This window comes from Chanodichthys erythropterus, chromosome 21 (assembly GCF_024489055.1).
Source record: "Chanodichthys erythropterus isolate Z2021 chromosome 21, ASM2448905v1, whole genome shotgun sequence".
NCBI lineage: Eukaryota > Metazoa > Chordata > Actinopteri > Cypriniformes > Xenocyprididae > Chanodichthys > Chanodichthys erythropterus.
In genome coordinates, this window is record NC_090241.1 from 17911807 (window position 1) to 17929467 (window position 17661).

Consider the following 17661-nt stretch of genomic DNA (forward strand, 5'->3'; position numbering starts at 1 on the left):
AATCATCTCACTTTGAGTCCTGAACATACTATAACAGTGCAGCTGAGCTGTGACAGTAGCTGCTTAATTAACTAACATTTCATTTTCCTTTAGATTCTATTTAAACTTGTTAAGTGAGTAAAGACCACTTACACTAATATCCTTAAACCTTAAATCATATTTTAGGTCATAATTTTTAACTTTAAAACACAAATTAATTGAATACAAAAGCAAATTTCTAAAATGGAATAGGGAAAAAGCATTCATTTAATATTCCAGAATCTTTCAAATTTATCATTTAATTTGACAATGTCTGCTCATAAAAACAAAAGCAAACCACAAATGTCAGTTTTCACAAATAAATATTTTTAAAATTCTTTATTTATGTATTGTTACATGTAAATCAGTAAATTAAATCTGAGTGTAAAGCAAGTTTTGAAATTCACAGTTTTGCTCTGAAGTTGGGTTAATCATTAGTTGCTTATCTTTGCAGTGATGTAATCAAATTTTATTTACATTTCTTTAAGAATTGTAGAACAATTACAGTAGAGCTGTAACAACATTGTATGTTAACAATATTCATTAACTAATATTCATATTTTAATGCATACAATACTATTCTGTAATTTAGGGATCTAAGAGACCACTCAGATATTTTAATTAGTGCTGTCAACTCGATTAATCTATGTGTGTGTGTGTATGTGTGTGTGTGTGTGTGTGTGTGTGTGTGTGTGTGTGTGTGTGTGTGTGTGTGTGTGGGTACACATATGTATATACAGTCAAACCAAAATTTCTTCAGACACCTTGAACATTTCATTCATTATTAAAGTGTATTCACTATATATTTTTTTTAAAAAAAGGTAATAAAATATGACAAGATCTCAGAGTTAAACTGTCAGAAAAAAAATGATCTTAATTATGTCAGATAACACAAAACATGGTCAAGTCAAAGTGTCTGAATAATTTTTGGTTCCAAATTTGTATCAATTTTACTGGTAGTCCACTGTATGAAGAATTTTGGGAATTTTTATTTTGCTATTCTCACTTACATAAATGAACTATAGTGTCCTGCACCCACTAGTAAAAATATATAAAAAATAATTTTTGATTTGACTGCATATATAAACTTATGTTAGATGTGAATCGATTTGACAACACTAAATTTAATAGCTCAAATGTATTTCACATTTATGTATGTTTTTTCAAATTATATAACAATTATAAACAAAACTTCTTTGTATGGGCAAAAAATACAATGGACCTCAATAGGAATTGAAACTGTTTGGTTACCAACATTCTTCAAAATATTATTATTATAATCATTTTTTTTTTTTTTTTGTAGTCGTGGAACAACATGACGGAGAGTAAATTAATACAGAATTTATTTTTTTTGGTGAACTATCCCTTTAGGATGAAATGTTGGATTAATTATGAGATGTATTATTATTATTATTATTATTATTATTATTATTATTAATGTTTGTTTGAAATGTTTGTGTAAAGTGTTAACCAAAGCATTTTTGAATATACTTCAAACATTCACAATAATTAATAAAAAAATTTGCCAATTAAAAACAAATTAACTATAATTATATGCCATATAGTAGCATTGTTGCCATAGCAGTTCCTGACAGTGATGATTATAGATATGGAATGTGCTTCTTATGCTTTGTTTACAGTGGTGCCGGTGTCTTGTGCTTAATAAAGAGATGCTTCCCTAGAGGCTGAGAGCTGAAAGAGCCATGACTGTAAACCACCCTCCCTCGGACTATCGTGCCCTTCACCTTCCCTCGCAGAGCAAGGCCAAGGTATGGAGTCAACTGAAAAGAGAGGAAAAAGTAATATCAAAGTAATCAATATATGAAATGTCATATTGGTTTATGTAAAATTTGACCTACCTTGTTTTTGTGATGTATGTTGTCTTCTTTCACCTAGGAAATTGTATGACACGCATTAACTTGCAGGCTCCAGAAAGCTTTCAGTGTATTTTCAGAGAAACACAGAATTAGACAAAAGCATGTTCTATCTTGCTGTCAGTCATTTCAAGCATCTCAGCTCAACCCCCTTGAGTGAATCCCACTCCTTCTCACCGTAAACTCTTTTTCTGGGTCCCAAATGACTAAGTCTGCATCGTGACCTGGAACGAGACTCCCTTTTTGGTTGTCAAGACGACAGAGTTGAGCAGGCTCTTTACACAAGAGTCTTGCTGCATCAGAAAATGAAAATCCTCTTTTAGAAGCTGACGTCCAGAACAAAGATAGACCTGTTGGTAAACAGCAAGATGAATGGAAATTTTTAGTAACGCCAGTTAAGTTTTGCTAACTCGTAATATATTAAACACTCTTGCATTTTATCATTTAACTTGCAGAACCATAGATTTCTCCATAAATTAAATTGATCATAACATTTGATCTATTCCCAGTTGCAATAACAGACAAAAATTCACAGTTCAGAGTGGGAAAAGTATGTGAACCCAACCCAGTAAGTTGATACCCAGCTAACATCTGTTTAAAGTTATCTGGTCTTTAATAATATTCTTAAATCATTAGCACAAAAACATTATTTATACTTTGTTCATGGAACGTTTTTTCCTGAAACGTTTTAGTTGAATGCTCATCTAACATGTTACTTAAGAGAACATTCAATAGCAACTTCATAATGTTTGCAAAATGATTAAATGTAATGTTTCCTTAAAAGATTAGTTCACTTTAAAATGAAAATTTTACTCACCCTCAAGCCATCCTAGGTGTATGTGACTTTCTTCCTTCTGATGAATACAATCAGAGTTATATTAATAAATAACCTGACGCATCCGAGCTTTATAATGGCAGTGAACGGGACCAATGAGTATGAAGCTGAAGAAAGTGCATCCTTTCATTATAAACGTACTCCACACAGCTCCAGGGGGTTAATAAAGGCCTTCTTAAGTGATGCGTTTGTGTAAGGAAAAATATCCATATTTAACATATCTAGTTTTTTTTTTAAATATCTAGTTTCCGCCTTCCGTATTCAACATATTGTAATGCCACTCGCAGTTCAAAATGCTTATGCTACATCCTACACCTTCCATATTCAACTTACAAAAAAAGTGTAACTTGAAGACGGTCTGGCAGAAGCTAGATATTTGATTTTATAACTTGTTAAATATGGATATTTTTCTTACACAAATGCATCATTCCACATCAGAAGGACTTTATTAACCCCCTGGAGCCGTGTGGAGAACGTTTATGATGGATGGAGGCACTTTCTCAGCTTCAAACTCGTTGGCCCTGTTCACTGCCATTATAAAGCTTGGACGTGTCAGGATATTTATTAATATAACTCTGATTGTGTTCATCAGAAAGAAGAAAGTCATATACACCTATAGGCTGGATTTAGGGTGAGTAAAACTAATTTCATTTTAAAGTGAACTAATCCTTTAACGTTCCCATAACCAAGAAAAAAAAAAACATTTTTAAAACATTAAAAATTCAGTATTATGTTATGCAGGTTAGGGTCTCTGACCATGTCACTCCATATTTTCTTCTGCTGAACCCATTCAGTTATTTATTTACTCCTGGTCTTTGGGTCATTGTCCTGTTGAATCAACCCAACTTCTGTTGCACTTTAGTTGGAAGACAAAATTCCCTGCAAAATCTCCTGATAAACTTGGGCTTGAGCTTTCCTAGCAGTCCAAAACATGACAATGCAAAGTAGCTCCAAACAACGATGGTTTGATGTTGGTGTGCCGTGTCGTGTCATTTTCCTTAGCATTGCGAGCCTTTAGTAAGTTTTGTCAGTATCACTGTGGAACACCATATTTGTGTTTTGTTTCAGCAGGCTTGTTTGTCAGTTGTTGTGACTTTGATGAAGATCACATTAAATTTTAAGACCAGTTTATGCTGAGATCCACACCAATCCCATACTTTATTCTTGCGACTGTAGATCTTTTGTAAGTTGAATCAAATCTGGGACTTGATACCTGAATGTCAGTTTCTTAAGAGTTAATCATTAGTCTGATTGGTAAACTGTTGGTGGACCTCACACTGGACTTTGGCCATCATAAGACATACTCAATATGTGAGTGTATGAATGTATTGGGTACAATGACAGCCTACCAAACTGCAGAGAAGAGATCCCTCCCCACGCCTGTGTGAAATCGCCTCTGTCCAAACACTTCAGGTCAGGTGTGCACGGTGAATGATCTGACACAACCATATCAATCTCACCAGCTTTGAGTGCAGACCACAAGAGCTCCTGACAAAGAAACAGATTCATTACTGACAGATTATAGTTAGAATGCACTATAATCTCAGTTCATTAAATAGTCTCATGTTGTTCCAAACCTGTATGACTTTCTTTTGTGGAAGATAAAAAGATATTTTTTTGAAGAATGATGCAATTTTCAATAAAATTACAGGTAATGGGGCCTGGAGCTTTCAAGATTCGAAATGAATGCAAAAGCACCATAATAAAAGTGTTAAAATTAAAGGGTTAGTTCACCTAAAAATTTAAATTCTGGGTAACACTTTAGAATAATGGTCTTTAGTTAACATTAGTTAATGTATTAACTAACATGAACTAACCATGAGCAGTTCATTAGGGCCCGAGCACCGATGGTGTGAGGACCCTATTGGAATTGCTCAGCCAATTATTCTTCTTCTCCAAAATGAATCGCATTTTTGAGGGCCTAAACGTGCTCAAAAACTCATGAAACTTTGCACATGCGTCAGAAGTGGTGAAAATTTACATCTGATATGGGTTTCAGAATTAGGTGTGGCAAAATGGCTTGATAGTGCCATCTACAAAATTTCAATTAAGCGCCCTTCGTGCTACGTTTCACGTACAGTTATGAAATTCGGTAGACAGATGTAACAGCCCAATACCTACAAAAAAGCCCCCGGGTGCAAAGTTTGTAAACCCAACAGGAAGTGAGATATTTTGAATTTTCTCTACAAAATGTTGGCAATTTTTGCCATTTCCACATGTTGTACTTTAACGAACTCCTCAGAGCTTTAATCAGATCAACATCATATTTGGTCAGTCTAATCTAAAGGCCTTTGTGATGTTAAATTGCGAAGATCTAGAGTTTTCACTGAAGGCCGTGTCCGTGGCGGCCTGGCAAAGTTTGATGTTTCGCCATGAAACAGGAAGTTGTTGTAACTCAGGAATACAATGTCTGATCTGCCCCAAACTTCACATGTTTTATTAGAGTCCTGGCCTGAAGACATCTTCATTACAATATTCAGTTACAGTCATAGCGCCACCTGGGGGCAACAGGAAATGACATGTTTTACACTGTAATTAACTCCTCATAGAGATTACACCAGATCAACATCATATATGGCCAGTCTAACCTTAAGGCCTTTGAGATGTTAAATCGCAAAGATCTTGAGTTTTCGTTGAAGGGCGTGTCCGTGGCGGACTGACAAAGTCTGATGTTTCGCCATGTAAGGTGAATCACTTTTTTGAGGGCTGAAACATACTCAAAAACTCATGAAACTTTGCAGATTCGTCAGAAGTGGTGAAAATTTACGTCTGATATGGGTTTCAGAATTAAGTGTGGCAAAATGGCTCAATAGCGCCACCTAAAAAATTTCAACTAAGTGCCCCTGACACTACGTTTCACGTACAGGTAAGAAATTTGGGACACACATCTAACAGCCTAATATCTACAAAAAAGTCTCTTGGAGTGAAATCTGAAAACCAACAGGAAGTCAGATATTTTGAATTTTCTTTGCAAAATTTGTGCAGTTTTTGCCATTTCCAGACATTGTACTTTAACGAACTCCTCCTAGAGCTTTTATCAGATCAATGTCATATTTGGTCAGTCTAATCTAAAGGCCTTTGTGATGTTAAATTGCGAAGATCTAGAGTTTTCGCTGAAGGGCGTGTCCGTGGCGGCCTGACAAAGTTCAATGTTTCGCTATGAAACAGGAAGTTGTTGTAACTCAGACAAACAATGTCCGATCTGCTTCAAACTTCACATGTTTTATTAGAGTCCTGACCTGAAGACATCTTCATTACAATATTCAGTTACAGCCACCTAGGGGCAACAGGAAATTACATGTTTTACACTGTGATTAACTCCTCATAGAGATTTAACCAGATCACCATCATATGTTGTCAGTCTAATCTTAAGACCTTAGCAATGATAAATATCAAAGATCTTGAGTTTTCACTGAAGGGAGTGTCTGTGGCGGACTGACAAATCTGATGTTTCGCCATGAAAGAGGAAGCTGTTGTTACTCAGGCATACTATGTCCGATCTGCTCCAAACTTCACACGTGTGATAAGAGTCCTAGCCTAAAGACATCTATATGATAATATTCAGTTAGTCATAGCGCCACCTGCTGGCAACAGGAAGTGGCATGCTTTATACTGTAATTCACTACCAGAGTCACATTTCATCATGCCACGAAGTACCAGACATGCTAGAAACACGTTAAATCATGCAACACTTGGCTGAGTGCTAATGTATGCGATTAACGCCATGAAAGAAACAGGAAGTTGTTGTAACTCAGGCATACAATGTCCGATCTGCTTCAAACTTCACGTGTTCAATGATAGTCCTGGCCTGAAGACATCAACATGGCAAAATTCAGTTACGGTAAAAGCGGCACCTGTTGGCCGCAGGAAGTGTGGCATTACGAAATGACTTTGGCATAATTCTCCTGTACTCACTCACTTAAATGCATGACGGCCACTGTTCGCTGTTTTCCTGAGGCCAACAGGTGGCGGTGAGCCCGGGTGCGAGGGCCCTTTCAACGCTGCTTGCAGCTTTAATTTTTTACTGTATTTGTTCATCTTTGTTAACGTTAGTTAATAATAATACAGCTGTTGGTGGTTTGTTCCTGTTAGTTCACAGTGCATTAACTAATGTTAACAAGATGTATTATTAAATGTTGAAATTAACATTAACAAATATAAATAAATGCTTTATAAGTGCAGTTCATTATTAGTTCATGTTAACTAATGTAGTTAACTAATGTTAACTAATGACCATTATTCTAAAGTGTTACCAAATTCTGTCATTTATTACTCACCCTCCTGTCGTTCCACACCTGTAAGACCTTCGTTCATTTTCGGAACACAAATTAAGATATTTTTCATAAAATCCGATGGATCAGTGAGGCCTGCATTGCCAGCTAGATACTTAACACTTTCAGATGCCCAGAAAGCTACTAAAGACATATTTAAAACAGTTCATGTGACTACAGTGGTTCAACCTTAATGTTATGAAGCGACGAGAATACTTTTTGTGCACCAAAAAAACAAAATAACGACTTTATTCAACAATATCTAGTGATGGGTGATTTCAAAACACTGCTTCACGAAGCTTCAAAGCTTTACGAATCTTTTGTCTCGAATCAGTGGTTCGGAACGTGTATCAAACTGCCAAAGTCACGTGATTTCAGTAAACGAGGCTTCGTTATGTCATAAGTGTTTTGAAATTTCAATGGTTCACCACTGGGGGTCGTGACTTTGGCAGTTTTGAAATCACCCATCACTTATTGTTGAATAAAGTCGTTATTTTGTTCTTTTGGTGCACAAAAAGTATTCTCGTTGCTTCATAACATTACGGTTGAACCACTGTGGTCACATGAACTGTTTTAAATAAGTCTTTAGTAATTGTCTTGCTGGCAATGGAGGCCTCAATGAGCCATCTGATTTTATGAAAAATTTCTTAATATGTGTTGCAAAGATGAAAGAAGGTCTTACAGGTGTGGAACAACTTGAGGGTGAATAATTAATGACAAAATTTTCATTTTTGGGCGAACTAACCCTTTAATAAATAAGGTTTATTACAAGTATTCTAAAGACATATAAAAAGACATATAATAACTTTGTGCTATTACTATTAATTAACAAGTTGTAGTGTAAATTTTACAGAATCTATAAAATGGCTTTAGGTATGAGGTTTATGATAGTTTTACCGATACCTGGTTGGCTGTGTCTCGTATCGGTGGGCAGCATTTGAATTGAGTGGCCCGTGCTGGGATGTTCTCTGATGTCAGGTTGAGGTAGTGATGGGTGGTCTCCACAGTCAGCGGAGCTCCAGCCTGTCTTGCTGCCCTAATGAGCTCCAGAGGCTGGGCTGATGACAGGTGCACAATGTGGCATCGCACTCTGATAATAAGAATGGAACAGCTGACCTGACATTTCTTGATTGGCTACTTTAGTCTGCAGAGCCATCATTAGATAATCAAAAGTTGAGGTCTTTATCACCCTCATAGGTCTCATCATAACATACTGATACTGTAAGCAGAGCTGAGTGACGGTACGGATGGCCTCAAGCTCCATAATGTCAGGTCTAGACCTTAGAAAGGTTGAATATTCATGTGGATCTGAGGAACAAGAGAAAAGCAGTAATTTCCATTTTAAAAATAATAAATGTTCCTGATTTTCAGTAGAATTTTAATTTAAATGACATTAAATTATCAATCTCATACCGCCTTTCCCAGCGGCTGGATGCTGGACTTCTCGCTCTGCATGAAACTATACCAAATAGGTGCATCATTACTGTAGAACTTCATTCATTTTAAGTTCCATAAGCAACATAATACTTTTTTCATGGTTAATATTTATTGCTGCATATAAATTGTCTGAACAGTTATGTTCCAATATGTTGCACCCTATGCACAGTGATCATGAGAAGCTCATCATGGCAGAAATGTGTCATCAAATCAGATATGAGGTTGAAATGATTGGGCAGGGAGAATAATATGATATGGCTCACCAGCAGAACGCTGTCTGTGCCCTGGAGCTGTTTCATAGCTGCATGTAGATCAGCATCATTCACATGAGGAAACTCATCCACTCCACTGTGGATCAGAAAGCACTTAAATCCAGCCACACCCGCCTGGACCATCGGCCTTAGCTCTAGCTGAGATGGATGGGCAGGCAGACAATCAGAGACAAATATATATATATTTTTTATTGTTATACTGGCAAAACATTGTTACGCCAATGAATGAAGACAAGCGACTGCCTTTATGAGTGAATCAATGACTCATTTACTCAACTGATTCATTCAAAAATGCTGATTCATTCAGGAACTAAACAAGCGTATGCCAATAAGTGTTCAAAATCACATAGGTACTTCTTTTGAATATGTTCACGACTGTTAAAAAAGAATGTTCTATATAGTATGAATGTGCATGAGTTAGTATGCATATTTGGATGCAGCCGATGTCTTTTGGAAAGAATAATTTAATCAACCAATTTGTTCAAAAATGCTGATTCATTCAGGAGTTAAACCAGTTAATGGCTGAGTCAAAAATGGCATAATCTCTCAGTAGGTACTTCTTTTGAATTGAACGTACTTTGCGGCTGTTAAAAAGTATGTGCTAGTATGAATGTGAGTAGTATAAATTAGTACACATGAAGTGTGAAGTATGCATATTTGGATGCAGCCAAAGTCTTTGGAGTGAATCGGTGAATCTTTGTGGATGGCTGCATTCAAAAATCATGTAATTTCTGAGTAGGTAATTCTGTTAAAAAAAAAAAATACATACCTTGTGACTGTTAAAAAGTATGTGATACTGTATATAGTATGAGTGTGTGTACCATGAATTTGTATGCATGAAGTGTGAAATATGCAGATTTGGATGTAGCTGATGTCTTCTGGAGTGAATCATTGAATCATTTACTCAACCATTTCATTCAAAAACGCTGACTTATTCAGTAACGAAACACATACTGTTTACAGCTGTTAATTCTGCTTTGATTGATGAACAATGTAACTGATAATACTGTGTGTAAAATGTAAGTTACTTATTTGTTGAACTGTTATATAAATCCAATATCACTCTTGCAATTGTGCTCGTCTAAATTGTCATTTTTCACACTTCCAGGTTTGGAACACAGAAGAAAATCAAACAAGATCAACTTTAATATAGGTATGACACAGCAAATCTTTTTTTGTGTGTTGGTGTTCCCAATTTTGTGTGAATGATATTTAAAAATTAGAAGATTATAACAACAGTCTAAAACCAAAATGTATTTCATTCAGGTAGTTTGCAGGCTGCATATTGTAGGAACAGCGGGACAGCTGACATACCTTAAAGGGATAGTTCACCCAAAAATGAATTTTTTTTGCTCCACACATGCGTAGTAACACTCTCTTTGTTACTACCATGCATTTACTGAGCAAAAATCACAGCTAAGGTGTTTCAACTGTCCCTCTGTTCCTACTGTACGTGGTCTATCCTACAATATGTAGATAAATACCTGGTTGTCAGGGATGACTCCTCCCCAAAATGCTGTGTCTACAAAACACTGTCCTGTAGCAGCACGCAGCTTCTCATGAAAGTTTCCAAGAGTTGTAGTTGGTGGGATGCTGTTTCTATGTACCATGAAATTAATCAGTTATGTCAGTTTTATGTTATCAACCTAGATTCCTCCATCATACAAAAGGACCTTTTATCAGCTTGCAAATGAGAGTCCAGTTATCAGCTATATTATTTGTCATCATTATGAGGGAGTAAGGGAGACTGGGGGGAAGATTTTTTGGTCCCACTTTATTTTAAGTGGCCTTAACTACTATGTACTTACATTTAAATTATTCATTTGATACAATGCACTTATTGTGTACATACATGTTTTTACATTGTACTTATATTTTAAAAACACCTGCATGTAATTACAGCTGCAATTACATTTATAATTATACTGTTGACCCATCCCTTACACCTTGATCCACCCTTAAACCTACCCATACCACCAAAGCTTTCCCTAACCTTACCCATATCCCACCTCAATAGCAGCAAAAATGTTTTGCAATTCAATATGAACCCAATAAGGACACTGTACTTATTTTTTGATGTCACTTAATATAAAGTGGGACTGATTATTACGGAAGAGATTAAAGTTGTTAAATTTCGTGAAAAAAGTGGAGATAAAATGTTGAAAATAAACTCTTTAAACTACGAGAAAAAAACCCTGTTAAATTACGAGAACAAATTCGTTAAATTACGAGAAAAAAAGTTGTTAAATTACGAGAACAAATTCGTTAAATTATGAGAAAAATGTCGTTAAATTTTGAGAAAAAAGTCGAGATAAAATGTTGAAAATAAACTCGTTAAATTACGAGAAAAAAACTTGTTAAATTTTGAGAAAAAAGTCAAGATAAAATTTTGAGAATAAACTCGTTAAATTACGAGAAAAAAAGTTGTTAAATTACGAGAACAAATTCATTAAATTATGAGAAAAATGTAGTTAAATTTTGAGAAAAAAATCGAGATAAAATGTTGAAAATAAGCTCGTTAAATTACGAGAACAAATTCGTTAAATTACAAATTTGTTCTCATAATTTAACGACTTTTTTCTTTTTTCGACTTTATTCTCATAATTTAATGTTCTCAACATTTTATCTCGACTTTTTTCTCGAAATGTAACATTTTTCTCATAATTTAACGAATTTGTTCTCGTAATTTAACGACTTTTTTCTCGAAATTTAACGACTTTATTCTCAACATTTTATCTCGACTTTTTTCTCGTAATTTAATGAGTTTTTTCTCATAATTTAATGAGTTTATTCTCAACATTTTATTTCAACTTTTTTCTCGAAATTTAACGAGTTTTTTCTCTAAATTTAACAACTTTAATCTCGAGATGGTTTTATTTTTTTTTATTATTGCTTGGCCCTAATCCTCTTCCGTAGAGATTTTTCTTTTTTTTTTTTTATAACTGAAATTACTCTAAATCCACCATTTATTATAATGGTAATTTCAGTTCAGTCACTAAATTTTAATTTTAAAAATCTATACTCACAGGGGCATGTCTACAATAGTGGTCACCCCTCCTGCAGCAGCTGCCCTTGTGGCGGTCCAGTACCCTTCCCAAGTTGTACGGCCTGGTTCATTAACGTGAACATGACAGTCCACTATACCTGGCATTACCAGACTGTTCCCCACATCCAATACCTGTTATAAAGATGCTGTCTAGTTAGTACAAGAATGGAAAAAACTTTACGTTTTAAATTAGATTTAGATGTTTTGCCAGAGATGTAATTATTTTAAAATAAAGCATACTGAGCAAAAATAGAGTTCACTGAACACACATGTACATTTATAGATTTGTTTATTTTGTACAAAAGTAGGGCATGTTGTCAGTAATGGAACCTGCATGAAATGGCCTTTTCTAAAATTAATTATGAAACAAAATATTTGTAAATTACGAAGGCTTTGAAAAGGGTGTTTAAAACCAACAAGCAAAATCTTATGTTCTTATGGGTTAAACCTGAGGACTGCAGCACCTCTAGTCTCCAGCAGGTGGCGTATGTCGCACTCTTACAGTCTAGCTCACCTTTCCAGTTGTGTGCGCTGAAGCTTCTGAATCAGGCAGAATGCTATGAATCTTTCCTTCCTTTATTAAGATAACTGCAGGTCGAATTTCTTCTCCACACAAAACCCTCTGGCTCCGCACAGCACTGACAGTTGATCCTGGCTCCATGTCTGCAATATCTTTTGTAGCCTATATGAGTTTGTTTCACTGTTCTGGCAGCAACAGCTTTCACTTTAGGGTCAATGTACCTCTCTCATTGATCTTTATGTGGATGTCAGCAGGAAGATAAAAGTTCTTTGACCTGTGTTGGTTCCTATAACTTAAACATTCAGTAGATTGTTAATAAAGTAATTCAAGTTTGTTTTTTGGGAATGGGTTATAAATAAGAAAAACTACCATCAAATACATTCTGAAACTGGAAGATCTTCATGACAAAACTTCAAAATGATGTTAACTTGAAGAAATGATGACAGAAATCTATTCTTGAAGTTATAATAATGTATATTTTTTTAATATCATACAACCAAGATATTTTTTCACCCGTGTTTTACTTTATACAGTTCTGTTGTGCAGCATCTTATTTGATCATAAATAAAAACGCAGTGTTTTGTTGTAAATTAATTATATTTTCATATTTTCATAATTAATAATTAGACATCATTTTTGATGATAAATTTGTATTAAAGGTGCTACAGAGGATGTTTTGTTTTATACATTTTTGCAATATTACTTTAACTGTCTTTACTAACTGATAAAAGACTATTTATTAGGTGCACTGAAAGGAATAATATTAATATACATCATCTGTGCATGAGGTAGTGCCTTAAAAACATCAGCCAATCGTTTACGTGTTCATCGCGTAAACGATTGGCCCTCTGGCTTGTCAATCACTGCCGTGACGTTCCTTGTGAGAAACGTGCGTGGATTGGCCCTCTGGCTTTTCAATCACTGCCATGACGTTCCTTGTGAGAGACGAGCGCGGCTGCTCGCTCCAGTAACTTTCCACATTCCACAGGTGCCGCATGCAATGTTTTTGTCCGGAGACAGGAGTAACAACTGCAGATTATGAGTTACCTGCGGTGAGTCCGACATAATGAATCCACTAACACGATACAGCGAATGCCGGTGGTAAACACTCGTGTTCCAATACGAGTGTTTACGAGTTTTGGGAGGCGTTCCCTAGAAAGGAGGGGGGTTGTTCTTAAACATGCGCTCATTTCAAAAACTCAGTAACAGTCTTTGGTGTCTCAGTTGACGAAAAGATCCTCTTTAGCACCTTTAAGTCATAAACCTTTATGGAATCCAGAAAAAAATTAAAATGGAAAACACAGAATATAGGAAAAAATAAAATGAATTCCATTGGGTCCTATTTAAAAGGTAGCTTACTCTTTGGAGTTTAATTATGTTTACATTTATTCTCAAGGTCTAACAAATATGTGGAAAACATTTCCTTCCCCATTAATGGTAAATGAATATCATGATAAATATCAATACCAACTAATATGGAAAAAAAAAAAAAAAAAAAATGTAGTGAGAATGTTTTTGGCCATATCACCCAGCCCTAATTAGGCCTACACAAACTGAGAATACAGCTGAAAATGGTGTGGCAGTAGGATTAGGTGTGTTTTTGTGTGACTGTTGTGGTTGCATTATCCTGTATCATCATGTTCTTATTAGCAGTATTTTCGCTAAAGGCTTGTCCCTTTAAGACGGTTTCAGGCGTCAGACCCACACAAGAGCTTCTTTAGCTGGATAAATTATTCAGAGCATTGCTCTACTGAGCTGAGACATAGGAGCAGAAAGGGTTGGGATGGAGAAAGACACACAAGGAGAGAAAAGCAGCCACAAGAGACTGCTCAGACTGGCATTGTGTCTAACTGAATGCTGTGGTTGCTCTGTGCTTGCTGTGCCTTCCTGTCTGGGTCATATCCCTGGGTAAATCAAAGAAATGTCCCATTTCAGTTTAAATTCAAAGATAGAGAGAGAGAGAGAAGATAAAATGAAAACGAATAAAAAAATGCACTAATGTAAATCCTTCAGTCTAAGTACTCTTTAAATGAAATTCAATCAGAATAAAGTAAACTCAGTGCAAGAAATACTTGAGTAATTTATTATTAATAATTACTTTGCAATTTTAGTTTTTTTTAGGCTTTGCATATATGGAAGTGAAAATATATATTATAAATATGAGAATACACTCAAAAAAATAACTCTGAACGAAAATAAAAAATCATGGAAAGGATTTCCACATGGTTAAGTTGCTTTATTTCAGCATTATGCAATTCTGTTATTCCAATTTAATGTACTTACGTTGGGTCAACTTAATTTATTAAGGTTGATTCAACTTATTTACTATGGTTGGGCACAGCTTGACAAAACAACTGACTAAGGAAGAATCTATGTAAAATAGTTATGTCCAACTTACTGAATTCAATCATGGACAGTAGTTCCACATGATTGAGACAAGTAAAATCCAATAGAAATCAACCATGTTAAAGGAACACTCCACTTTTTTTGAAAATAGGCTCATTTTCCAACTCCCCTAAAGTTAAACAGTTGAGTTTTACCGTTTTCGAATCCATTTTTAGCATAGCTTTTAGCATAGCTTAGCATAGTTCATTGAATCTGATTAGACCGTTAGCATCACGCTTAAAAATTACCAAAGAGTTTTGATATTTTTCCTATTTAAAACTTGACTCTTCTGTAGTTAAATCGTGTACTAAGACCGACGGAAAATAAAAAGTTGCGATTTTCTAGGCTGATATGGCTAGGAACTAAACTCTCATTCAGGCGTAATAATCAAGGAACTTTGCTGCCGTTCCATGGCTGCAGCAGTGCAATGATATTACGCAGCGCCCGTGAGCCCCTGCTTGCACAGGGAACGTGCCTTGCAACCATGGAGACGTATGTGAGAGACGCTGCGTAATATCATTGCACTGCTGCAGCCATGATACGGCAGCAAAGTTCCTTGATTATTACGCCTGAATGAGAGTATAGTTCCTAGCCATATCAGCCTAGAAAATCGCAACTTTTTATTTTCCGTCGGTCTTAGTACACGATTTAACTACAGAAGAGTCAAGTTTTAAATAGGAAAAATATCAAAACTCTTTGGTCATTTTTAAGCGTGATGCTAACGGTCTAATCAGATTCAATGAACTATGCTAAGCTATGCTAAAAGCTATGCTGAAAATGGATTCGAAAACGGTAAAACTCAACTGTTTAACTCTAGGGGAGTTGGAAAATGAGCCTATTTTCAAAAAAAGTGGAGTGTTCCTTTAAATTTAACTAGAATCAATTGTGTTCATTTAAAATAAAATAAATAAAAAGCAATAAATAAAAAATAAATTGTTTTCATATACATTGATTTTTACAATTAATTCTTCTTGTTTAATTTGTGATTTACATAATTTTTGTGATGTTCTGTGTTAGAAATCTAAATGTGATACCGGATTCATCCTAAATTGCCTTAAACAAAAACATTGTAAAGCCTAAATGTATCATAAGTCCATTGGTGGCAATGGTTTTACAATCAACATAGGCTTACTATGCTTTTGGAAAATGCAACCCACAGTAATTACTTTCAGGTCCTCAACCCAAGCACAAGTGCAACAATTCACCACAGTGGTAACCCTAAAACTATTCATTTACAGAAACTTTTAAATGCCAACATGATAGAACAGTAAACATTAAAAAGTCTTTCCATTTTCTCGTCTTCCTAAAAACTGCTTAAAATAACACTTTATTTCAACATTTACACTCTTAGTTCAGCCCCTTTGCAAAGCATGATGGGAAGTAAAAATCCTGTTTGATTGAGTCCTGGTTGAGTTTACTTGATTGAAACATGTAATTTCAATATGAAAACATCAAGTTAAGTCAAAAAATAATCGTTTCAAGTCAATTTAACATGAATCAATCACATTTAAACCAGAAACCTGATACAATGGTGTTGAAACAAAATAAATTGTTTAAATAAAGTGAACAGCATCAAAAATCATTTTTTTGAGTGTAAGATATTTTGCATAAAATATGTGTACATATAGTACACAAGACAAAAAAAAAAAAAATAGCTGAATTAATAAAAATGACCCCACTCAAAAGTTTACATACCCTCAATTCTCAATACTGTGTGTGGTTACCTGGATGATCTACGACTGTTTTTATGTTTTGTTATGGTTCTTCATGAGTCTCTTGTTTGTCCTGAGCAGTTAAACTGCCCAATGTTCTTTAGAAAAACCCTCCAGGTCCCCCAAATTCTTTGATTTTTCCAGCATCTTTTGCATATGTAAATCCTTTCCAGCAGTGACTGTTTGATTTTGAGATTCGTCTTTTCACATTGGTCACAACTGAGCGACTCAATACACAAGTATTACAAAAGGTTCAAACATTCACTGATGCTCCAGAAGAAAACACGATGCATTAAAGCTGCTGTCTGTAACTTTTTTGAGTTCAAAATTTACAAAAATTATATAATGAGAATGTACACCATGAATCCATTTTCCAAATCGTGTTTTTGTTTTACCCTGAATCATTATGGTATACTTATAATAAGTGTTTATATTTGGCCTATTTCAGACCGGACTGGTATGACCTGCCGCAGAGTATCACAGTACCTGCGTGACTCGCCATAGACCTACATGGAGAACAGTAGCTCCGGCTACAGTGTTCTTCAGCAAGACGTGTGCAGTTCTGTTTATTAACCGCTAGAGGGCCAAAAATCGTGGACTGCCGCTTTAAGAACCAGGGGGTGTAGACTTTTTGAATGTGAAGATAAAGGTATATTGTACTTAATTTGTCTTCTGGGAAACATGTATCTTCGGTTGCTTCCAAATTGCAGTACTACATGAAAAATATGATATTTAAACAAAATAAGAAAAATTTTGAGATCTTCATCCCGTTCTTAAGTTTTCACCCCCTGGCTCTTAATGTATAATGTTTCCTTCTGGAGCATCAGTGAATGTTTGAACCTTTTTTAATAGTTGTGTATGAGTCCCTCAATTGTCCTCAGTGTGAAAAGATGGATCTCAAAATCACACAGTCATTGCTGCAAAAAAATGCTTGAAAACTGAAGAATCTGCAGGACCTGGAGGATTTTTCTGAAGAACAGAGCTCAGTTTAACTGCTCAGGGCAAATAAGGTACTCATGAACAACCATCACAAAACAAACAAACAGTCGTAGATCATCCAGGTAATGACACACAGTATTAAGAATCGAGGGTATGTAAACTTTTGAGCAGGTCATTTTTATAAATTCAGCTTTTTTTCTTGTCTTGTGGACTATATGTAAACATCTTTTATACAAAAGAATGAACCCATTTATGAACAGATTCTGCAATGGGTTCATAAACGTTCAAGCAGCACTGTATATTAACTTGTCTCCTTCTCTTTTTGTATCACACCCTCCACTGTAGATTGGTG

General features: G+C 35.3%; 1 protein-coding gene across 1 annotated transcript; it reads right to left on the minus strand.

Annotated features, from left to right (window-relative positions):
- Positions 1-279: 279 nt before the first annotated feature.
- zgc:103559 (Allantoinase, mitochondrial) lies at positions 280-12414 on the minus strand. The gene is made up of 11 exons (XM_067374450.1): positions 12268-12414; positions 11734-11885; positions 10192-10306; positions 8699-8845; positions 8412-8457; positions 8213-8306; positions 7902-8088; positions 4077-4215; positions 2070-2242; positions 1878-1910; positions 280-1799 (listed from the first exon to the last, which is right to left on the minus strand). Exons 1-11 carry the CDS (start codon positions 12412-12414, stop codon positions 1653-1655), a joined length of 1380 nt encoding a protein of 459 aa, XP_067230551.1. The 3' UTR covers positions 280-1652.
- Positions 12415-17661: the final 5247 nt, after the last annotated feature.

Coding starts and splice junctions, on each gene's coding strand:
- zgc:103559 (XM_067374450.1), bottom strand. CDS start 12,414: ATGGAGCCAGGATCAACTGTCAGTGCTGTGCGGAGCCAGAGGGTTTTG. Junction 8,846..10,191: donor GAGTCATCCCTGACAACCAG/GTATTTATCTAC, acceptor CATCCATCTCAG/CTAGAGCTAAGGCCGATGGT. Junction 8,307..8,411: donor TCCAGCCGCTGGGAAAGGCG/GTATGAGATTGA, acceptor CTTGTTCCTCAG/ATCCACATGAATATTCAACC.